Source organism: Mustela nivalis, assembly GCF_964662115.1.
Source record: "Mustela nivalis genome assembly, chromosome: 11".
In the NCBI taxonomy this organism is placed as follows: Eukaryota; Metazoa; Chordata; class Mammalia; order Carnivora; family Mustelidae; genus Mustela; species Mustela nivalis.
The window spans coordinates 68,532,558-68,556,166 of NC_139030.1; the positions used below are offsets into that span (position 1 = coordinate 68,532,558).

Below are 23,609 nucleotides of genomic sequence, written 5' to 3' on the forward strand. Positions count from 1 at the left end.
TCTGAGCCCCGTGTGGGTTCGCCCCTCTGCACCCAGCAAACCGCTGTGTCGGCGGTGATGTCACAGCTCGGCTCCGGCCCCCTCCGGCCCCAGCCCCCTCCCCGAGGCGGCCGCGACGCCCGTCCTTCTACCCGCGCGACAAACCAGCTGGCGGCTGGGGCTCTGGGCGCAGCGCGTAGCCAACCAGCGCGGCGGGAGGGGTGCGGGGCGGGCCGGGCCGGGGGCGCGCAGCCCGTCACGCGGTGCCGCCGTCACAGCACCAGGCTCAGACCGGGAGCAGCAGCAGCTCCGCGCTCGGGGACCCGCGCCCATGCCCGTGCCCATGCCGGGCCGCCAGTGACGCCGGGGAGGTAAGGCGGCCGCCCGCCTGGCCTCTGGCACCTGCGTTCAGCTTCCCGCACTTGCATCGACTGCGCGCGGCGTGGGGAGCTCACGCCCGCAGCCGAGTCCTTGTCGCCATCGAGGCGCCGGCGCCGCGCGCGCGGCCCCTTCCCTTCCCCCGACCCTCCCCCGTCCCCGAGAACAATGGGGCAAATTGAGGGTGTCCCCTTTTCATTCGCGTCCTGGCAGGGCCCTCGGGAAAGGTTCCCATCGCTACGGCCTCTGCTGTGGCGGGATTGTCGCTGGGAGGGGCAGGGTCGCCGCGGGGAGGGTGCGCGCCGCCGGTGGCCTCTCGAGACGCCCCCTCCCTCGCTTCCGCGCTCTAGTCCTTTCCTGGAGAGGGGCCACCGAGCTAGACCGGCGGGCAGTGGAGAAGGGGAGAGCGCGCGGATGAGGGCGCCGGGGAGAGCGCGGGGCATCTGCCCGAGTCCCCGGGGTGGGGGAGGGCGGATGCTGGAGCCGGGAGCATAACAGGCGGGCGGGGCGGGCGGGGGCTGCGGCGGAAGGCCAGCTTCGTGCGCACCTCCGGGACTGCCCTTCACCATCCCCCAGCCATGTCCTCCCCCCGAGAGACCCTAGGTCCCTTCTAGAAAGGCCTGGGAGGGGCCGTCAGCGGAGGAGGCCTGTGTCTACGCAGCCAGCGCCCGAGTAACAGGTGTGGCCCGGCGGCAGGCGGGGAGGGGGCTGCGGGACCGCCCGACTCGGATGACAGGGACGAGTATGCCGCGACGACCCCTGGACTCCCCTTTTAGGCTGCGGCTCACCCTCTCTCCTTCCACCCCAAACAAGCGGCGCTGGCTGTGCGCTGGGGAAAGGGTGGCAGCGGCATCCAGGCGCCGAGGGAGGGTCTGCAGTCGGCTGGGCGCTAGGTGGGCGGCGGGGGCGGGGGGAGGACAGCGGGCCGCAGGGGCGAGGGGGAGGGGAGGGAGGGAATGCCAAGTCATGGGGCCTGCTGGGCGCGGGCGCGACGTCGCCCCGGCGCGGACCCGATGCGCGCCCTCGTTCCCAGGAATAGCGACTTCCCCTGAGAGACTAGTGCCCCCTCCTCAAATGGCAGCCCCCTCCAAGGGGTACCCGCATTGCTGGGATTAAAGGCCTGATAGGGTATCGCACCGGATCTTGCGGCTGCGGGAGTAGGTGTGGAGAGGTCCCTGACGCGCAGGGCTGCCCAGGTCCTAACCCTGGGGAGGACTCTGCAAGACCCAGAACGCAGGCTCCCGCAGAGCTGTGCCACCGACCCGCCCTCCCTGCCCCGCTCTCGGTCTGGCTAAAGGGGCTCTACCAGGGCAGCGGTGCCCATCTGCCTCGACTCGGCCTGAGAAGGCAGCTGCAGGTTTGCCGGGGAGCTCTGGGGTCCAGAGTGGGGGGTTGGGGCTCTACCTGCGGCGGCCATTTTGCAGGTGTGGTTGGCCACCCGCCTTACTGGGGCTGTAGGGTGAGGGTGGTCAGGTGTAGAGCAGCTGTGTCCCCTGCTGTGGGGTGCGGTGTCTGCGGTGTCTGCGGTGGAGGGTGAGGGATGCTGCTAGAGCCTGCCCGTCTGCTTTCTGTTGGAGTGAAGATCCAAGAAGGGTTGATGGTGGCAAGGAAGAGACTGGCTGCGGAGGGGGACAGTCAGCCTCTATCTGGGTGGGTTCTAGATAGGGAGCAGATGAGCAACTCTGTCCCACATTAAGGGAGGATCTGAAGACAGGTGGACCTGTGGGGTGTGGTCCAGGGGACAGAGATGGGGATCAGCTTTGGAGTCAGGGCTCCCCAACCCAAGATTCTCAGTGGAGAGGGGCTGTGAGGAGGGCCTGCTGAATGTCTGCTTTGTGCCCCCTTCCCCCACACTGGGGTGCCCCCACAGCCTGACTACCCCTCACCCCCAGGGGCCTCACCAGCTAGATGGAGACTGAGCAGAGCTAGAATTGATCCAGACTCCTAGGACAGAGGGCCCTGCCACCCTGCCTGGTCTCCCTTCAGGCCCCCCTGGTGTCACCACTGCTGACCCAGGCTAAAGATGGCCTTTGAAAGTAGAGGAAGAAGGTCCTCCTGTTGGTTCTGTGAAGGGAGAGATGGGATTGGGGGAGGCATAGGGGTGGGGGAACAGAGACAGGTAGGAGGTGCTGATGGGAGCAACATAGCTTCAGGAGAAGACTCTGAGGGGCCTGGGGGGTCTGAGTAGTCTCACTCAATTTGCATAGGCCAGCCATGGCAGGGGAGCAGGGTGTGGCAGGGGGAGGGGATGTTCTGATGGGGGCCTGCTACCACCTGACTGGGGACCGAGGAGGGGCTACCAGCTTTGGGAACCACGCCCTGGCCTTTAAGGATCAGAACACAGCCCTCCATGCCTGAGACCCCTACTTCTAAGAGTGGCGAGGGGTCTGAGCAGTCACCCCTGGGGTGGGATAGGGGTCAGCAGCAGCTAGTGACCCCCAGGATGAGCCCATGCTCACCCTCCTGCCCAGTCCTGGATGCTTCCTGGAGCACTGTCCCATTTAGTGTTCTTAGATCAAAGGAGTGGACCCCCACCACCCCCCACCTCTACTGCCCTCCTCTCCCCATCCACATCCAGGAGCATCACACAGCTCGGTTGGGGCTGGACCACACCCTGCCCCAAACCTCTTGGCTTGGCTGGGGTGCCCAGGCCAGAGCCCGGCAGGTGGGTCTGTTCCATTAGCTATGGGCTTCACCCCACAGGCAGGGCTGGGGAAGCAGGCAGAGGGTAAGGGTCGGGGTTGTGGGCATGTGATTCATTGCCCCACCTGACCGAGCAGGTTTGCAGTTAAAACTCCTGAACACCATGAGGATTCTGGCTTGGGACGCTACCCCCAGCTCAGGGACTCAGCAAAGGGGTCATTGCACTGAGAGTGGAGGGGACGCTGGAAGAGTGGAGGGCATAGCAGAAGCTGAGCCCCCTGACCCCTCTGGGTTCCTATCCAGCCCTTCCTGTGTGCCTCTGTGGTTATGTCCCCGGCCCCCAGCCAGCTTTCTCTGTGGTTTTGTAATCTGAGCCCCTTGTGAGCCCCTTACCAGCCCCGAGGCCTCACTAGATGCCATCCCTGGGATGGATCAGGATTTACCGGCCGCCTGGGTGGCTGGGCATCCGAGAGGAGGGGCTGTTGCTCTGGAGAGCCTCAGCCCCCTGCGTTTAATCTCCTAATAATCCTGGCCTGCAGTGTGGCTGCCCCCCCATTCAGAAGGGGTGGGGACGTGCTGGGGTGCCAGGAGGGCCAGCCAGTCCCCCCGCCCCCAACCCAGACCTCCTGCTCTTCCTTTTCAGCTGGCCTCACATCGGTCACCCGGGGCACACCCACACACAAGCAGTCCCTTACACTCAGTCTCACACACTCCCCCACGCACACTCAGACTCTTACCCCTCCAGTCTCACACACACTCATACGCATAGTCACACACGCACGCACACTCATATCCACTCACCCAGCCTCACCCTCTCTCGCACTTACAACTAGCTTACACATACAGCCACACACCCACACACGTGCTCTCTCTCACACACACACACACACACACAAACCCCATATACTCTTAGTTTTACACACTGACATGCGCACACAGACTTCCACGTGCACCCCCCTCACACACGTGCCCTCATTGTCTTTGTTCCCACCTCATCCTCTTCCCTCTCTGGAGCCTTCCACCCAGCCTCTACAGGAAGTCCCTGCACCCCCCAGATTCCACCACCTTGAAGCTGCCCGCAGCCCCCAAGGTGTTCCTCCAGCCCTGGTGGGCAGTGGCCTGGGGGAAGAAAGTCAACATTTATTGGCTGCAGAATTGGGAGACTTCCTGGGGTGCTCCTATGATCCCAGCCAGGCAGGTGGTGCCCCCCACGGCTTCTCAGATCTGTAGGCAAAGGCTCCCTAGACCCCAGACTTTCTGCAGCCTCAGCACCCCCTACTCCAACCCTCAACCTGCCCTCCACCCTGCTGTACCCCCCACTCCTCCACCCCACCCCTCTATCCCATTCTCAACCTGCCCCTTACCCTACTCCTTTACCTCACCTTACTCCTGTCCCCCCTCCCACCCCTACCCTACTCCTGTACCCCACCTCACTCCTCTGCCCCATTCCTCTACCCCAACTCACTCCTCTACCTTACTCCTGTACCCCCACTTCCAGTCTGCCCCCCACCCCACCCCTTCACCTCATCACACCCCTCCAGCCCACCCTCTACCCCTAGCCCCGACCTGCCCCCTACCCTACCTTCCAGCCTGCTTGCTCCCTTACTCCTCTACTCCACACATCTCCACCCCACCCCGGCACCTACCCCTGCTCCTTCACCTCCACCCACCCCCACTCCCTCCCACTCTTCCACCCCTTGACCAAATCCTCTGCTCCACCTGCCCCTTCAAATACCCGATCTACCCCTCCATCCCCCCTGCCCCCGCCCACCCCAGCCAGTGCAGGGCCTCACACACAGCGGCTGCCACCCTGGGCGTGCGCAGGTTGTCTGTGTGTCTTCACATCTCCCATTCAGGGCCCAGCAGGTCCTGGGGCAGGTGCCTCTCCTGAAATGCAGTGCTAGGGATGGGTGGGAAGGGCCCGCGGGCCCCTACAGGCCCCTCTCCCTAGAGTCTGGCCTTCGGCCTTTAGGAGGGAGGCTGATGGTGCCCAGGAAGAACTTGGAGGGGTGTCAGGAGCCCTTTTCCTGCTCTTGGGTCTCAGCCCTGCCAGGAGAGTTCAGGTGGGCCTCAGTTTCCTTCCCCATCTGTCATCAGTTCGGCTGGGATGGTAAGGGGCAGGGCGGGGCCATCAGTGTCCAAGGCCTATCGTTCTATGGGGACCAGGTTTCTGAGGGGCCGTCGTGGGACTGGGGCCTAGGGTGACTCAGCTGCTCCGTGTCACCTGGTCCTCACTCTCCGCCACATGGCCACAGGTCCCTGGTGCCCGGAGGATGAGAGGATGAGCAGGGACGTGGTCACCGGACCCAGACCCGAGGAGAGAACTTAGGGCCTGCTCTTTGCGTGAGCTCTGATCTTAGGCAAGACAGACCTCTGGAACATTTGATTTCCCCAGCTCTCCGTCATGCGCTCTCTTCTGCCAAGTCCCCTCTTTCCTGGCACCCACACCTGGGAGCCTCTTCCAGCCTGTGTCCCCCCCAGCTGCCCCCTGCTGTCCACATCCCCGGGCCGGATGGCTCTGTTTCTTGGACACGGAGCTTCCCCTTTCTTGGCTTCCTGTGCGACTTCCTGGAAATGGGGCTGAGTCCTTGCCTGTGGGATGGGGTCCCGGCTCGGTCGTCGCCCTGGGTCTGTGGTATGTCTGGCGGCACGTCTCGGTGTCGATGTCCTGGCCTGTGGGCCCACGCGTTACGAGCAGCCATCCACCTCTGACGCTTTCTGTTTTCTTCCTTGATGTTAGGCCCTGGTTGTCTTGTCTTGGTCTTGTTTTTTTCCTCTCGTATGTCGTGTCTCCTTGTTTATGTCCTATTTTCTGGGCAATTTCTGGGCTTCCTTTTTGAGTTCTTTTTGGGATCATGTGTTTCAGCACTTACGTGTCCATCTCTAAGAGCTCCCTTTTCCTTGTCCCTAACTGTTCCCATTTCACAGCGTCCTCTTCCTGTTTCGGAAGCACACGATCCTCCTGAAACATTCTGAGTGTTCCTAGAGGTGTTTCCTGTTCATTAGCTTGTTTCTTCTTCTGCTCTGTGGTTTATTTTGAGTTCCCTGCTGGTTCACTACAGTCTTCACCTTCAAGGCTTTTTCACTCTCCTGGTGTATGTGACAAGGCCTGAGGGCCTTCTCCTGCTGGGGATGCCTGTGGCGGAGGGGTGGGGGGTTGAGCACGCCACCCCTGGTTTCCCCGGGTCAGAGTGGGCTTCCGGCTGGAGCCCAGCATGGGGGTGAGGGGGCTCTGCTTTAGGTCTGGAGGGCTGGGTGCGAAGTCCACGTAATCCTGTCCCGCTCCTCCAGGACGCGGGGTGCCAACGTCCACACTGGCGCTCTTACTCTCACCACACGTCTTCTCTTGTGTCTGGGGAGCCCGGGCCTGGGGGTGTGGCGGCCATGCCCTCTGTGGGGGTGGGCGGCTCGGAGCTGATGGAGGTCCTCCCTGCCCCGTCCTTCTCCTCCCCTGGCTCTGAGCCTGCGATTGGCTGACCCTCATCCCTGCGTGTGCCCTCCGCAGCTCGGTGGGCAGTCCTCCGTGGCACCTGCAGCCACGTGACTCTGCACCCCCTCGTATCCTCTCTGCAGTGGTTCTGCAGACTCACACCTGGGTCGTCTTCTGTAGCCTTGCATCCTGGAACGCCTTCCCTCCGTGGGCCCCACTGAGCCCACAAGCCCAGAACCCCCGGAGGGCCCTGCTATCATGCCAACCCCCTCCGGGCTGTTTCTGGGCCACCCCCCACCCCAGCCTCCAGAAGGTTTGTTAGGGGTCTGAGGTCATTGGCGAGGCCTCTCTCCTGCCCTTCACCACTCTCTCTTGCCCCCCACCAGCAAGCTTTGCCCTCTGTTTCATGGGCCTCAAGAGCGAGCCTGCAGGGGCCCCGGGGTGGGCCCGGCATGGGCTCTAATGTACATCTCTTGTAAGACTAAGAAAGATGAGTTCTGTTTTTCCCCAACTCTCGAGGGAAAATCAGTGTTTCAGGAAGAGGTGCCGTGTGGGTGCTCTGTTCCAGGTGGTGCTGCTGGCCTGGGGGGTAGATGGGCGCCAGGTGAGGGACGCTGGGGAAGCCTCAGTGCTTGATGTGGGTTTGCACCGGGGGCCAGTCCTGGGTCTCAGGCCGCCTTTGCCCATCCATGTGTCCGTAGAGATTTGGCTTTTCCTTGAGCTTCCTGCCCATACTCCGTGTTTACGCAGAAATGTGAAGTCCTCAGTATTCACTGAGGGGCCAGCCCCATCCCCTGTGTCCCCTGTGACCTGCCCACAGCGGGTCCTCAGCATATCTTCACCGAGTGAATGGGCTCAACCCCCTCCTTCCTTGGAGGCCCTGACTCGTGGCTCCGGGTCTCCCTCCCCCGTGGTCCTTACCGAGGGTCACTTCCTCATCCATGTGCATGACCACTGTCGCCTGGCTCCCTTGTCCTCTCTGTCCTTGCTGCACATCACACGGTTGCAGGCTGGGCCTTTTCACCCTCAGACATGGATGGCACCCCACATAGGGCCGGCAGGGCACAGACCCTCATGGCTCAGGAACCCTTTGAACAGCTCCTTGGGCTCTGGCACACTCCCTGTCCCGTCCTTCTCCTCCCCTGGCTCTGAGCCCGCGATTGGCTGACCCTCACCCCTCTGCGTGCCCTCCCCAGCTCGGTGGGCAGTCCTCCGTGGCACCTGCAGCCACGTGACTCTGCACCCCCGGGACCATTTCACACTTGCTCGTGTCCTCTCAGACTTCACACCCAGTGCTGTTGAGAGAGGCTGGCCCTTCTTGCCGCTCTCCGGTACACGGCATGTCCGACACCATGACCCCCAGCGTCCCACCTCAGACCCTCTGCCTGCAGCCCGGCCCCAGGCAGCGGGGCCTGGCCCTGTCCCCTGAAAATCAGCCCCGCTGCTTGGTCCCCTCTATGGCAAGACTTCTTAAAAGAAGTTAAGTCTTTAAAAAAGGTTATTATGTAGTAGGACACATGAAAAAGAATCTAGAATATTTCCACAAATGGCCATGTGTGCATGGTCAGCTTCAGAGAGGAAGCATTTCCAGCACACTCCCCGGTCCCTGGCATTTTGAGTGACCACTCCCCTAACCCTCACAGAAGGAGGAGGGGGCTCTGGTGTGACCCCACCTTGCAGACTTGGTGGAGGTCCACATCAAGGCCTTGGCAGTCCCTGGGGCCTCAGAGTCCGATTTGACCTGCAGGTTCTCACCACCCGGACTTTAGCCCTCAGCATGTGCAGAATTTTGTCATTGACCCCTGGGCTCCAGGTAGCGTCCCTTCTGTGTGTGAAGCCCTGTGTGGGCTGCATATTGCTGGGCAAGTGACATTGGCTGTTTGTAAGTTTCCCAAGGACTACGGATGGCTCTCCTTCACTCACTGTCCCATCTGGATGACTGTGGTGTGACTGAGTCACACTTTGTTCAGTCTCCAGTCAGTGGACAGTCAGGCTTTCCCATCTCCTTCCCCTTTCCTCCTCTTTCTCTTTTCTGCTGCAGATACTGGGGACATTTCTCCTGTGATCTCGTACATGTAGAGTTGCCCAGTGGCTGGTGCCAGAGTCTGCAATGTTAGCGGACATCTCCATGTTGTTTCCAAAGTGGTTGTGCTCATGAGGTTTTCCCAAGTGTGCTGTGATGTTCCCGTTTCCCTGTCCTTACAACATTTCATGTAGCTACATGTTTTAATTTTGTGATCTGATGTATTTTTTTTTTAAAGATTTTGTTTGTTTATTAGAGAGAGAGAGCAAGTGCGTGCATGCACAAGTGGGGGAAGGGGCAGGCAATGAGAGGGAAACAGGCTCCCTGCTGAGCACAGATCCTGACGTGGGGCTAGATCCCAGGACCCTGAGATCATGACCTGAGCCGAAGGCAGATGCTTAACAGGCTGAGCCACCCTGGTGCCCCTGATGGATATGATTTTGAGCCACACTTTCATCATTATCCATTGTGGTTGAGCTTCTTGTCCTGTAAATTGCCTGTTCATAACTTTTGGCTATTTTTTTGGTGTTCTTTTTTGTTGTTGTTTGATTTTTGTGTGTTCTTTGTGTGTTCTGCATATGAACCCTTGTCAGTTAGATGTGCTGAATACATCTCCAGGGGGGTGAACTCTTCTTCACCTATTAATGGTATCTTGATGTCTGGACTTTTCCTTTTGGTACCTTCTGTGGGTTGAATCCTCGAAGGAGAATATGGAGATACCACTTTTCTTCATTATTTTATCTTCCAAAACTGTTCACATTTAGGTCTTGAGTATGCATGGAATTTGATTTGGTATAGAGGAGGAATCTAATTTTGTGTTTTTCCATATGGCTAGCCAGTTGTCTTCATCTGTCTGGGTTGCTGTAACAGAATACCATAGATCAGGTGGCTTGTAAACAGACAGTGATTTCTCGTAATTCTGAGACTGGAAGTCCAATATCAGGGTGCTGGCAGGGCAAGATTCTGGCAAGAGCCTACTTCTAGTTTGCAGATAGCTAACTCTGCATTGGAGAAAGGAAGCATGCTCTCTTGGGACCTTTATAAGAGCACTAATCCCATTCATAAGGCCCACCCTCTGAGCTCATTTATGCCTGACCATATAGCAGTATCTCCCACTTCCTCATCCCTTCCCACTGGAGGTAGGGTTTGGGTTAGGAATATGGGGTCCCAAAATTCAGGCCATCACCGGTTTTCTCAGTAACATAGCTTCAGTACTCCTTTCCCTTCCCACAGACCTGCAAAGCCCCCTTTGCCCACTCTCAGAAGGACTGTGTCTGTGTAAGTCTCTTTTGGGATCCCTTCTGTTACACGGGTGGTGACTTACCTTGTCCTGGCCACCCCATCTTAGTTACTGTACTTTTATGTTAAGTCTTGATTCCACAAGGACACGTTGTCTTCTATCCTCTTGTGTTTCTTTAGGTGGGTCATTAGTATTCATAGCATCAACACTTTCATAAAAAATCTGGTTGAGATTTCATTTGACCATATATTGAATTTTTTATTCCTTTGAGTGAAAATAAACATTTTAAAGATATCAAAATTTTTCCATATGTAGGTTATAGTTCATTTATTTAGGTTTTCTATATTTTTGTGAAGACTAAAAATTTCCTCATCAAAGTTATATGCATCTGTTGTGACATTTATTATGATAAAGGTACTATATGCTTTGGATTATCTTTTAAATGCACCTTAAAATATTTTTTTAACTACTTTCTCTCGTGTATTCCAACCTGGTTTGTTTCTAGCAACTTTGTGTCAACTTCCTACTAAGTCAAATAATTTATCTGTGGATCCTCTTGATTTCTGTGTAGATAAGCAAATAGTCTGCAAGTGATGACAAATTGGGTTTCTTCATTTCCAATCCATATTTTGTTATTGTTGTTTTTTTTTTTCCCGCCTATCACTCTGGCTAGCACCACTGTTCCAATGTGAAATAGAAGTGATGGCAGGCGTCCTAAACTTGTTTCTGAATTTAAAGAAAGTGTTCCTAATATTTTACGAGTAGGTATGATATTTGGGTAGGCTTTTAGTAGGTGCCTGTTATGAGAGTAAAGATTTCTTTTATTTCTCATTATTGCCAAGAGTTTTATTATAAACAGATTTTGAGAATTATTGAATGCCTTTTCAGCAACTATTGAGAACCTCATTTGGTTATTTCTCCTTTAATCTGATATGTGGTGAATTATATGAATAGAGGTCCTATGTTAAACCACATATATATCCATATTGATATTTTTAGAATGAGTTTACTGTATTAACATTTTTATTTGCTGCTGGGCCTTCTTGCTAATGTTTTGGATTTTTATATCTATGTTCCTTAGTGAGATCAATGTCTGATCTTCATTTCTCCATTTTTTTTGTCTCCAATAATCTCTCTACCCATCTACCTCTTTCCTGTTCTCTTAAAGGGTTTGTATAAGATTGGAATTAACTGGGTTTTTTGAGTGTATATTAGGGCTCACTTGTGAAAAGTCTTCTGCTTATTTTGATTAGTAGATTCTTAAACTATTAAATCAGCTTCTTTAACTGTTGTAAGAAAACTCAAGTGCCCACTGACTAATTTTTCTCCTGGTTATAGATCATCTTTTCCTGCTTCTTGGCACATGTAGTAATTTTTTTAAAAAAGAGTATTTATTTGAGAGAGAGAGTGCACACGAGGCAGGGGAGGGGTAGGGGGAGAGGGAAAAGCAGACTCCTCTTCTGAGCAGGGAGCCTGACACAGGGCTCCATCCCAGGATCCTGAGATCATGACCTGAGCTGAAGGCAGATGCTTAATGGACTGAGCCACCCAGGTGCCCCAATTTTTTTTAATTGGGTTCTAGACATTTCTACATTGTGGAGTATCTGAATTATGCTTTCTTCCCAGAAAGCATGTTGGGCTTTGTTTTGGCAGGTAGTAAATTACTTGAGCTCATTTTATCCTTGAAGTCCTGATTTTAAGAGTTTCACTGGAGCAGATGTCAGAGGGATGGTTAAGCCCACTACTCAAGTGTGATTTCTTTGGGATATCCACTGAATGTCTGGAATGGAGGATCAAGAGAACTATTATGGCACAGATACCCTTTTTATTTTATGTGAGCTTTGGGAATCCCTGTGTCTTCCTTGCCTGCACTACATGGGGATGGACGCATCCTCTACAAAGACTCAAGGCACTCCTATGCAATATCTTGATCTTTGCTACTTAGCCACTCTTTCCCTTCCAGAACTCTGACCCACAATTTCCAGCTGCCTCAAACTACCCAAACTCGAGCCTCCATCTCCTCAACTCATCAGAGCTGCTGAGCTATTGACGTCCTACCATCCAAACCATGAGGTCTGGAAATTGCCTTTGGGCGGATTTGGAGTGATTGTAGGGTTTCCCTTGTGTGTTTCCCTTCTCTCAGGGGTCATAGTTCTGCATGGCCTGCTGTCCAGTGTCCAAAGACAGTTATTGTCATACATTTTGCCCAGGTTTGCTAGTTTATTCTTTATAGGGGGAGTTTAAGTGTGGTCCTGTAACTCCCATCATGGCTGAACATGGAAATGCCCCAAGTGTTGCTAGTAGTCTTTTCATTATCATTCACCACTACTAAGTTTATTTATATCTCCATCATGATTTCTTCTTTGTGTATTAATTATTTAGAAGTTTATTTTTAATTTTTCTAAATACAGGGTTTTTTAATGGTCTTTTATTGATTTTTAATTATCTTCAAATTACAAGATGCATTTGGTACAGTCTTTGACATTTATTAGGAGTTGTTTTGTGACCTACAAAATGGTAGAATATTGTAGATGTTCCATATGTGTTAGAAAAGCATGCGTTCCTCTAATTTACAAGAAGAAGAGAGCACATGTGTTCATTAGTTCATGATTATCATGTTTAGACCATCTATATCCTTGTTAATTATGTATGTTTGGGCTGTCAATTAGTGAGCAATGTGTTAAAACTTCTGCCATGATGAATTAGTGAATTCTTTCATGGTGCATGACTCTTAATCTTGGTTTTATGTTTTTATCGTGTTGTCTCTGTGGGACCATTCTGAGTAATTTTTTCCAATATGTTTTCCAGTTCATTAATTCTCTGCTCAGCTTCATTTAATTTACTGATTAATACGTCTGCTAAGTTTTAAAGTTTGAATGGTCACATTTTTATTTCTGAACGTTCTACATCGTTCCCCCCTCCATATTTTACACCATTATTTCTCATTCCTGTTTATTTCTCTAAACATTTTAGGCATGCATATTTTATGATCTGTATCTGATTATTTCAATATCTGAAATCCTTGATAGTCCAAGATCAGGATCTAATTCTAGTTCTCTTTTCTTTTCCTTTTCCCAACTCTTGCTCACAGTGAATTGCTTCTGTGGTATTTGGTAATATGTAATTGTGAGCTCTCCTTTGACTGATCTTCATCTGTAGGGACCTGAGAAGAGGAAGCTGTTTCTACGGAAGATTTGTATTTGTGTTTGTGATGATGTCCTATAGTTGCAAACAGCCAAGACACACTCTGAGCTGACTTCTCAAACTCGGGTTTCACTGATCATGCAGGTATTGCAAATTTGAAACACAAAGCTGCATGAAGACAGGTCTGTGGCCTCGAGTTCTCGGGAACACTGGCTTTTTCACCACATGGGGCTGAGATCATTCAGAATAAGTCTCCTGTGTTCCTCTGATGACAGATGGCTTTCTCCCAGCCTTCCATGCTCCAGGGTTCTAGCTTTAAAGGATTGAACTCTTTGTGGTGGTTTGGTTCCAGTTCCAACCTTGAGCTTGAGGCCATGCCTCAGTCCTCCATTCAGTGTGTGAGATCCGCTTCACCACAGTTCTGGTGTCAACATATGCCTGCAGCTTTCTCCCTGGTGGGCTTGCCTCTTGGATTCAGCTCTTCCTGCTGCTTTCTCTCCCCTTCCTCAGACATTCTTATTTTATTCTGAAGTTTGTTATTTATCCTAAGTTTCTCAGTGATTTCTAATGGGAGGGAGTTCCGTCCACCATGTTGCCAAAAGTGGAGGTCTCTCATTCACCTGTTTTTCTGTTGGTTTTATATATGTTAATTTTAATGAGCAAACTGAAGGTCTTTTTATTTATTTACTTATTTACCCGAACCATTTGGTAATTTTTTATTTTTATTTTTTTAAAGATTTTATTTATTTGAGACACAGCGAGAGAGGAAACACAAGCAGGGCGAGTGGGAAAGGGAGAAGCAGGCTTCCCGCTGAGCAGGGAGCCTGATGTGGGGCTTGATCCCAAGACTCTAGGATCATGACCTGAGCCAAAGGTAGCCGCTTAATGACTGAGCCACCTAGGTGCCTCCATTTGGTAATTTTTATAAATAATCTTTAAATATGAGCACAGTTTCAAAGAGTCAGATCTATCTACAAAACTTATTTAGGAAATCAGCAGGTTTTCCTCTCCATCCCCAACCTCTTCCAGCTCTCTTAGCTGTTTTATGCTATTTGATGCTTTTGGCTCTATCTTGCTAAGTAATGTGCTTATTCTGCCAGTTTTGGGGGACCTGTTTAAGAAGTTGCATAAGTACGATTATAAAAAGTGTACCCACTTTTGTCTTTGGGCCATCTTTTCTCAGTGTTCTGTCTGTGAGGTTCATGCATTTATCTTCTCTTCCTCCTGAAATGGCACTAAAATAACGGTAAAGGTAAATGAAAGAGACCGAAGCCCTTCTGGAAGGGTGGAAGACAGAGAAATCATGGCAACGCATTTGGGAAAATGAAAAGCAGAACCCTCGTTCTAACTGATAGCAGATTCAGGAAGGTGAATGCCGAGGAGGCTGGTGGGGAATTGGTGTCCCCACAAGGCTCGGGATCTGGGTCTCCCACTGCCTCTGGCAGTGAGGGCAGGATTCTAGAGGGCCTGTCCAGAGTTCCAGACTTCTCTCCCACTCCTCCATCTCCTTCTCCCCTTTTCTATCCAGCCTATTGATCTCTTCCATTGCCATGACTTAGTGTTCACAAGTGATGCATTCATTTTTCTTGCCTGACCCCTCTTCAGATGCACACATCCAACCACCTCCCTGAGTTTTCCATGTCTCTCCAACCCCCTGGTGCTGCTGACACCAGGGTTCAGGGATCAACAGGAGACAGCCCTGCTCTGGCAGAGCCCCGGTTGCTGGCTCACATCCACTGGGCTGGTCTCCAGGCAAACGAGGGTCAGCCTGGCGAACCTGCAGCTTGCAGAGGGACGCTGGGCCTGAATCTACCCGAGAACCATGTGAAGGCCCCCTGACCCCTGCAGGCTTGTGAGTCCTGCTTTAGCTGCCTCCCACAGTTTTGATATGTTATATCTGCATTAGTGTTCAGTTCAAGTATTTTTCTAATGTCTGATTAAATGTTTTTCTTTGTCCCATAGGTTATTTAGAATCCTATTGCTTAATGTCCAAGCAGTTGGGGGATTTTGTAGGGTTTTATTGTTGTTGTTTTGTTTTTTTGGTATTGATGTCTAGCTCAATTTTACTGTGGTCAGAGAACATACACATTAGGATTTTAATTTTAAGTTGAAATTTGTTAGAGTTTGATTTATGACTAGTATATGACCAATTTTAGTACATCTTTATGTGCAATTTATCTGTCTATCTATTTAGTAGGCTTCATGCCCAGAGTGGAGCCCAGCATGGGGCTTGAACTCACAACCTGGAGATCAAGACCTGAGAGCTGAGATCAAGAGTCAGTCACATAACCAGCTGAGCCACACAAGTGCCCCTTTATGTGCACTTTAAAAGAACGTGTATGATGTATAGTTTCCCTTCTCAGTATCTGATAGAAGAAGCAAACAAAAAATGTTTATCTTTTTATTTTCAACCTTGTTTATTTAACCTTCAACCTGTTTATTTAAAGGTGTCTCCTGGGGGCGCCTGGGTGGCACAGTCAGTTAAGTGTCCTACTCTTGATTTTGGCTCAGGTCATGATCCCACTTGGTGAGATGGACCCCATGTCAGGCTCTATGCTCAGCAGGGACTCTGCTCGAGATTCTCTCTTTCCCTCTGCCCCTCCCCCCCCAATGCAGGCTTGTGTGCGCACACACTCTCTCTCTCAAATAAAGAACATATTTTTTTTAAAAAAAGTTGTCTCTTGGCAACAGAATAGAATTTTTTAAAAATCTGTTTTGATGGTTATGATGTTTTGCAGGGAGTGTTCAAGCCATACTAACGGGTTTTTATCTACAGTTTTAAGTCTTCATCTTCCATTCAACCTAGGATTTTTTGCTGTTGTTTTGTTTTTCCTCCTTGGTTACCTTCTATTGGATTAATAAAATGATGTACAGGGGCACCTGGGCTGCTCATTCATTGGGCGTCTGCCTTCCGCTCAGGTCATGAACCCAAGATCCTGGGATTGAGCCCCATATCGGACTCCATACTTGGTGGGAAGCCTGCTTCTCCCTCTCCCACTCCCCTGCTTGTGTCCTCTCTCACTGTGTCTCTCTCTGGTAAATAAATATTAAAATAAAATAAAATGAAATGATGTACATTTTTTTCTGTTCTTGCTACTAACTTGTTGGTTACACATTTTTTTCCTGTTTTTTTTGATGATTACCTTAGCAGTTGAAACATGTATCCTGGAAAGTCTAATATAAATTGTTGCTTTTCCACTTATCTGATGATGCTGAAACCTGGCCTTGTCTTATGGCTTTCATCATTGCTGTTGAGAGGTCAGTTGTCATTCCAATTTTTGTTCCTTTAGAGGTTATCTGTCTCTTTTTTTCTGGCTGCTTTTAGGACTCTTCCTTTTTGGCACTCAGTCTTATTATGATGTGCCTTTGTGTAGCGTTCTTTGTATTTATCCTACTTTGTGTTTGCAAGACTTCTTGAATCTGTGGGTTGATGTACTTTAGCAATTTTAGACAATGGTCATTATCTTCTTCTTCTTTTGACAATTTTATTTATTTACTTGATAGAGGGAGACAGTGAGAGAGGGAACACAAGTAAGGGCAGTGGGAGAGGGAGAAGCAGGCTTCCCGCTGAGCAGGGAGCCTGATGTGGGGCTTGATCTCAGGACTCTGGGATCATGACCTGAGCCAAAGGCAGACACTTTGTGACTGAGCCACTAGGCTCCCCTGTCATTATCTTCTTAAGTATTGCCTTTCTCCTATTCCATTTCTTCTTTTAGCTTGCAGTTACTTGCATGTTAGGCCATTTCACTGTGTCCTATATTACTCTAACTCTATTTCCTATATTTTCCATTCATTTTTTTCCTGTTCTTTAATTCCTCCAGTTCATGAACACTGCTTTCAGCTGTGTCTAATTTCTTGAGTTCTTAATGTCAGTTATTGTGTTTTCAGTTCTAGAATTTTCACTAGAAATTCTTTTTCATAGTTTTAGATCTTGCAAAAGTCTCCATTTTTCCATTTATTTTCTCTGTCCTTTTCTCTTTATTTTGAATATATAAGCCATGGTTATTATAAAGTCCTTCTTTGATAACTCCTAGATCTGGATCATGTGTAGATATGTTTTTTTTTTTTCTTTTTGTGGTTTTTTTCTCCCCCCAATTTGTTTTGAATCCTATAGGCCTGTCTTTTTTCGTGCCCTGTGACTTTTGATTTAATGTCAGATCTTGCTTATTGTAACACAGAAGAGGCTTGGGTGACTCACCTTTTTCTTTCCAAGAGGATAGAGTGGACAGTCATCCCTAATTCAGGCAAAGACTTAGTTGACTGAGTCAGGGAAGCATCGCAGTTTTGCTAAGCTTTGCTCTCCCTGTGGTTCTGCTTTTAGACTCTGTGCCTTTCAGGGCTTTCAAATCAGGCCCTGGTATGATTACTGGAGCCCCTCCTCCCATTGGATCTTGAATGCTAATCCTTGTCTCCTTAGCACCTGACAATGCAGAAGACTCTTCTTTGATTTGCAGAGGATTTCTGTTTGGATTTTTAAACTCCTGACCCTCATACCTTTGCACTTAAGAGGAGAACTGGCTGAGTGAAGCTCCCTACTTCTTTCTCCTGGGATTTTGACCTCTCAAGTTTGCGTCTCTTGACCAAAAACTCAGTGGGTTTCTCCATCCCTCAGCAACAGCTCTCTGCCTGGGAAGACTCCAGATTCCCAGCCTCTTGCCCCGTGCCCAGAATGCAAATGCATTTAGGGAGAAAGTGCTGTGGCGTGTTGGAATGTTGTCTCCTGTCCCAGCAGCCCCCGTCTCTGGAATCTTGGCCTGCTAGTCTGAGTGGCTTCTGTAGCTCTTTGATTCACATTGTGAGATTTTACCCAGCTTCTCTAGCCAGAAACAGTGGGAGGGAGCATGGATGTGTCTCCAGCCCTTTGCCTGGAAGGGCTCTGCTTTCCCTACTCTGCGCTCACACCCGCTGTCCACCCTGGAGCCACAGCATAGTGTCCATGTATTCTTGTAATCCTCTCAGAGGTGAGGTTCTAGCTCTTTTTAAATATGAGAGAGCCAGTTGCTCCAATACCAGTCTCACCCAGTTCCCTGAAATGCTGCCTTATCATCCATTAGGTGTGTCTGTCTGTCCGCCTGTGGTCATGCTTCATCCTTTCTGTTCGTTTCTATTCATCTGTCATTGCTGGACTTTGGAAGTCATGACAGCTTTATAGTAAATCTGATAGCTGGTAGGGTATGTTCTTTGTTCTTATTTTTCACTGGTCTTTTTGGAACTCTTGCATAATTCCACTGAAAATCCTGTTGGAATATTTTGCTTACTGGACTAGCACTGAATTAACATATCTAAATTTGGGAAGAACTGAAAATTGTGCAATATTGAATTGAACATCTGCTTTCATAAATATTTTCTTTATTTCTAATTATTTCCTATTTCAGCACTGAGCATTGCTCACTCAACAGATATAGCCTCCTTTTTTCCTTTTTTTTTTTTTTTTTGAAGACATGAAGGCATGTTGCTAAATGCTAGAAATCTCATTTCAATTTACATCCACACCAGGAATTCATGACCTTGCTCTTGCCCTTCCCACCCCAGCTGGAATAGCCTAATACTTTTCTCCATCTGGAGTGTGGGGAGATTTTGCTGCCTAAGGAAATGCAGATTCCCAGGGAGCCACATCCCTCCAGTCCCCTCCTTGGTGACCATATTTGGAGGTGAGAGGGTGAGACTGTTAAAAAAAAACCCTTAACTTATAGTGTGTGGGTAAAAGTGTGTGCTGTGGCTGCAGGGGCTCTGGCATGTGGCTGGTGTGTCTGCAGCCCCCAGTTTTGCCCCCACCCACCTGGGCTTTGGCTCATGTCTTGCACTTGTCAGCCCTCAGTGGCCAGCTGCTCTAGGGCATCCCTCTCTCCCTGCGGCCTTTGGATGGCTGTGCTTGCCCACGGGGTGGTTCTGCTCCACGTCTAGCCTGTGCTGGGTGGGTCCCGACCCTGGGTGGGGCCTGGGAGTTTAAAGCCTGAAGTCTGCATTGATCCCAGCCCTTGTGGGGCTCTCTCCATCTTTGTCAGGATCCTTCTGCTCTTGAGAATCTCAAGCCCTCTCCCCTAAGCCTTTGCTCTCCTTGGATGCCTCTAGTGATGGGGGTTCACAGCTGAATGGGCACTTTGGTTCATTTTAGGTGGCAACTGGTCTTCATGTCAGGCTGAGTTCTGTTTTCTGGAGCTCTTGGCCATTTCTGGATGGCCCACATCTCTCTGCCTGAGCTTGTCCTCCTCCATGTTCCCAAGGGCCCTGTCCTGCAGGCCCCCAAGCCCCCTTGGGTGTCCGGCTACATCATCAGGCTAGAAGCTTGTTGGAGGCCTGTGGGAAAGGGCTTTCAGAGTGGCCAGAGCAGCACCGTAATTTCGCAGGGAGCTTTTGCTGGCTTTCCTCAGGGTCCCGGGCCCTGAGAGGTGGAATCGCTTTGGGGTCATCAAATGGCCTCAACCCTGTCATTTCACAGAAGGGTAAACCAAGGCTCAGGGGTTAAATCACATGGCAGAGACAAAGTCAGGAACGGGACTGGGTCCCTGGTCCCTGGCTTGCATCTCCTCCACGTGAGGTCGATGCCAGGAATGCCCCCGGCGGCTGCAGCCTGAGTTGGGAGCTGTGGGACATAGTACTGAAATGCAGCATCTGTCCACTTGCTTAGGACCGTCTGTCCCATCGTTTGGATTTGCTGAGCTAACCATTTCCTTTCCTGCTCATCTGGACATCAGGTTATTGCTGGCTCCAGCTGCCAGTGAGAGCCCTAGGATGTAGGGTATGGGAGGACATTCTGGAACCCTGTCCTATTTGAAAACACCCTTGACAGGTTTAAAGGCCCAGCCTATGTCAGGGTCAGGCTTTTGGGGGGATGATCTCCGTCCCATGACTGCTGTCCCCACTGCTGGTGGGAACCCACACACCACCGCTCGTTCCCACAGGGGAATGGAGATCGGTGTGTCCACCAGGTCCCTGGCCAGTGGGTTGGGCCAGGGCGCAGGAGCGGGAGTCAGAGGGTGGTGGGCTTCTGTGGCTCCCACTGAGTGCACCTGGCACGGCCCCCAGTGCTGAGCTGCCCGAACCTCTTCATCCTGGGCCTCAGGGTCGGGACGCTGCCTCGTTGTGGCAGGGACAGCACAGGGCCCCAGGTGCTCTGAAGAGGCCTGGCCTCAGAGATGTGTTTGGCAGCATTTTTCTGTGGAAACAGATGCTTGAAGATGGTTCTGTTCCTGGGACCCCCTAGAAGCTTCCCTGGGAAAACAAGGCTGGACTCTGGCCCTGCCAGGACCTGTGCCTGTCCACTGATCCCAGCTGCTGGCCTCACAGTGGCCCCGGAGCCTTGGCGTGGAGTCAGAAGGAGAAGGACTGGGTCGGGGGCTGGGTAAGGGGCCATGTCGCATCTCCCTGTCAGCCATCTGCCAGACGGGGCGGCTCAGCCTCAGCCTCAGGAGACTCACCCATGTATCATTGGGTCTTCAGCAGCTCTAGCTTTGGTGCAAACAAGATTTTTCTGTTGCTTTGTGGTTCCTTTGAATATTTGCCTGCCCACCAGGTGGGGCTGGAGGCTCTGTGTTGCCCCAGCACCATGGGACTGTCCCCCAGTGCCTGTTACTGTACTCCTGCCCACAGGGACACTTGGCCCTGCCTTGGAGCCCGGGGCAGCTCTGTGCTGTGCCTCCCTCCCTGCCCCTCCGTGGCCTCCCCAGGGTCCCCCTGGCTGCTTCCCTTCCCTGCCATCCCGCATGCCCCAGCAGGGACCCCCACCATTCCCCATGCTCCAGCAAAGACTGGCCCCCCCTTACTGTCCCCACTGCTCCTCAGCAGTTTGGATGTGTTTCTCTATAATCTCTGGGGTCTGTGTGAGATGCCCATGCCATTCCCATTCTCCACCGTTTGTGGTCTGTAGTTCTCTCCGGAAGCTACCAGAATCTTTCCATTAGCTTCAGTTTGCTTGGTGTGTGACTTTCTCCTGCTAGCGGGGTGAGTGGTGATGCTTGAGTTTGGAGACTCGTGACTGGCGGTCCTGGGAGGTTTCTTTGAGTTCTCTCTCAGTGGCTCCTTTTCCCTGATCCTCAAATCTTATCTCTTCCCTTTCATGGAAAATTACTTAATTCCAACCTTTTGGTTTACTTTCAAAGTTTATGTTTTCATATTTTTAATTTCCAAAACCTCTCATATTCATTAGAAAGCCCTTTTGAAAATAGCATTCTCCACCCATTCGTGGGCATAGCAATTTTTCTCTCTGAGAATATTAATTACAAGGAATTTAAAAAATACTTTTCTTCTCTTTCCTGCACTGTTCCTTGCTGCTTGCTCCTTTCCTGGTGGTTTCAGCGTCTGTATTTCTTGCTGGAGGGTGAGGTCCTGGCAGGTCTCCCCAGCCATGAACTCCGCATGGGGATTTCAGGGCTAGGCATCTTGGGGGTGCCTCAACCCTGTCCCTTCAGCTGGTGCTCCATGCCTGCCCTCATCTGGGCCGTGGGTCCTCAGGCTGGGCAGGGCTCTCTCCTGCCAGGTGGTGGGGGAGGTCCAGGCCCTGGATGGCCACAGTGGAGGGTGGGGCCCTGGGGGTCTTCCCTAGACTGCCAGGAGCTCTGAAACATGATTCCACAGTCTCCCAGTCTGGAGGCCGAAAGTCAGAGGTCAGGTGTGGACAGGGGGGCTTCCTTCTGGGCTTTGTCTGCTGTCACCTTAGCCATTCCTTGGCTTGTAGAAGCATCGCCTGGATCTTTGCCTCTGTCTTCACCTGACACTCTCCTGGTGTGTGTCTGTCCAGTTGTTCTCTTTCGTAAGGACTCCATGTTGAGTCCGGGGCTTACCAGACTCCTGCATGACCTCATCTTTACCAGTCACATCTGCAAGGACCCCGTCTCCAAATAAGGTCACATTCTGAGGTCCTGGGGTTTAGGACTTCAACACAGGGATTTTGAGGGGACAGAATTCAACCCATGGCAGGTTTAATGCTGGCTTTCCATCAACACCCATTTTTGGTCCCACCCGGATGCCACTTTCAGAGGCGCCAGGAGCCTTTCTGGGTCCCACTGAGTGCATTGGCTTGTTTCTTGTTAGGCTCCGGATTTCCAGGCTTGCTAAGCCAGGCTGTACTTGTGGTGTTTCTTATCCATAGCCACCCCCGCTGCAGCCCCCTGTCCCTCTGGATTGGCATCACACGCAGGCCTCCTTTAGTGGGATTTTGGAAGGGAGAAGTTTGCTGGCCCCCAGAAGTAGCTGTTCTGCCTTTCTGTATTGTTTCTAATTCATGTCTCCCTTTTTCTCAAGGTCTCCACGCTCACTCGGGCTCCCAGCACTGCTAAGGGTGACCCACAAAGGCCGGCACGATGGCCGGGGCCTCGGTGAAGGTGGCGGTACGCGTCCGCCCCTTCAATTCTCGGGAGATGAGCCGAGACTCCAAGTGCATCATCCAGATGTCCGGAAGTACCACCAGTGAGTACTGGTTATGGGTGGCCACGGGCGGCTCGTCGCTGGGGCCTGGGGAGCCCCCCACCCCGGGTCCCTCATCGACACATGGGGTACCGATTCCCTGAGCTAGTGGCAACAGATGACCACCAGTGGGGGTGGGGGTGGCTCCTACAACAGTTCTGAAGGCCACTGTCTAAAGTCAAGGTGTTGACAGGGTCTTGCTGCCTCTGACCTTCTAGACCAGACTCCTTCCTGCCTCCTGCGGCTCCAGCTGTTTCGACTGTCTGGACCTGTGGCCTGCAGTGGCCAGTGGCCTTCACAGGTGGAGGGCGGGTGGGCTAGGTGGGGGCTGGGCCCTCAGGAGGACACTTGCTGTCAGCACTGGGCCTTGTGGGTAGAGTGGACGGTCACTGAAACCAGTCCTCCACGGTATGTGACCGAACTAGCATTTAAATAACGACTTGAAACACAAAAAGAGAACAGAATGCTGATCCCCGGATGTAGGACCCACCCTGATCTGGTGTGATGTCACTGTGACAACTAATTCCATCTCCAAAGACCCCGTTTCCAAAGACGGTCACCTTCTGAGGCTCAGGATAACGTGAATTGGGGGCCCACTTCCCACCAGCACGTGAGGTTCTGGATCTCATCTCGCTTCAGCTGCCCCCGACTTATACATATATATGTCAGTTCATTCCAGCCTGTTCTTTTCCCTTGTTTATGACTGTAAGTCGTCTCGAACATTCCTGAGGAGAGGAGGCCTGCAGTCCCCATGCTGACAGGCGGGAGTTAGGGAGGGAATGACAGTGTGGTGCTCAGGAAGGCAGGTGGGCCCTGACAGCTTCGTTAGCACACAGGCTGCTGGAGGGAAACAGCACCCACTCCCTGCCTGGCCTTTGCTCCCTGGCCTTGAACTTGTGGATCATGTTGTCCCCTCATGCAGACGAGTGGACAGATTCTTTCAACCCGAGCAGCACCCAGGCCTAGAAGTGGAGCATGGCCAGACCCTGGGAGACCCTCCTGCCCCCCGTGTACCTTTGCTTCTAACACAGAAGTTGGGGGGACTTGTTTTGATCCCATGAAAACTGAGGCAGTGTCTGGGTTATGTCTCCAGCTGACTAACAGTCTGTCCCCAGGCCTGTGACTTAAAACGAGAATTCCGGGCTCAGCCAAGTGGTTTGCCCCGGGGTCCCTCAAGCAGTGACCGCGACTGTCACTGTAGGCTCAGGGGCCACAAGCCGTACCATGTGCTGGCTCTCATTTCCCCCAGAGGCTGTGGGATGGATGGCCGGTTTCACCCCTCACACCAGCTCTCCAGGTGTTTAGGGAGGGGCTGGCCAAGGGGAGAGGCCCTCAGAGGCAGCTGCCTCCCTAGGCCTATTGAGGGGGTG

At 51.9% G+C, this 23,609-nt stretch overlaps 1 protein-coding gene across 26 annotated transcripts in view; it reads left to right on the forward strand.

Annotated features, from left to right (window-relative positions):
* The first annotated feature begins 236 nt into the window (after nt 1-236).
* The window catches only part of KIF1A (kinesin family member 1A), an 89,998-nt gene continuing 66,625 nt past the window's right edge, over nt 237-23,609 (forward strand). For 24 of the 26 annotated variants that reach the window (XM_082691107.1, XM_082691127.1, XM_082691129.1 and 21 more), the window contains exons 1-2: nt 237-350; nt 22,078-22,242. In XM_082691107.1, coding sequence (XP_082547233.1) covers nt 22,137-22,242 — 106 coding nt within the window. In that variant the 5' untranslated portion in view covers nt 237-350; nt 22,078-22,136. Of the gene's footprint in view, nt 351-1,016; nt 1,037-1,695; nt 1,715-22,077; nt 22,243-23,609 lie in introns of those variants that run through there. The other 2 variants (XM_082691118.1, XM_082691126.1) reach the window with 2 other exon arrangements.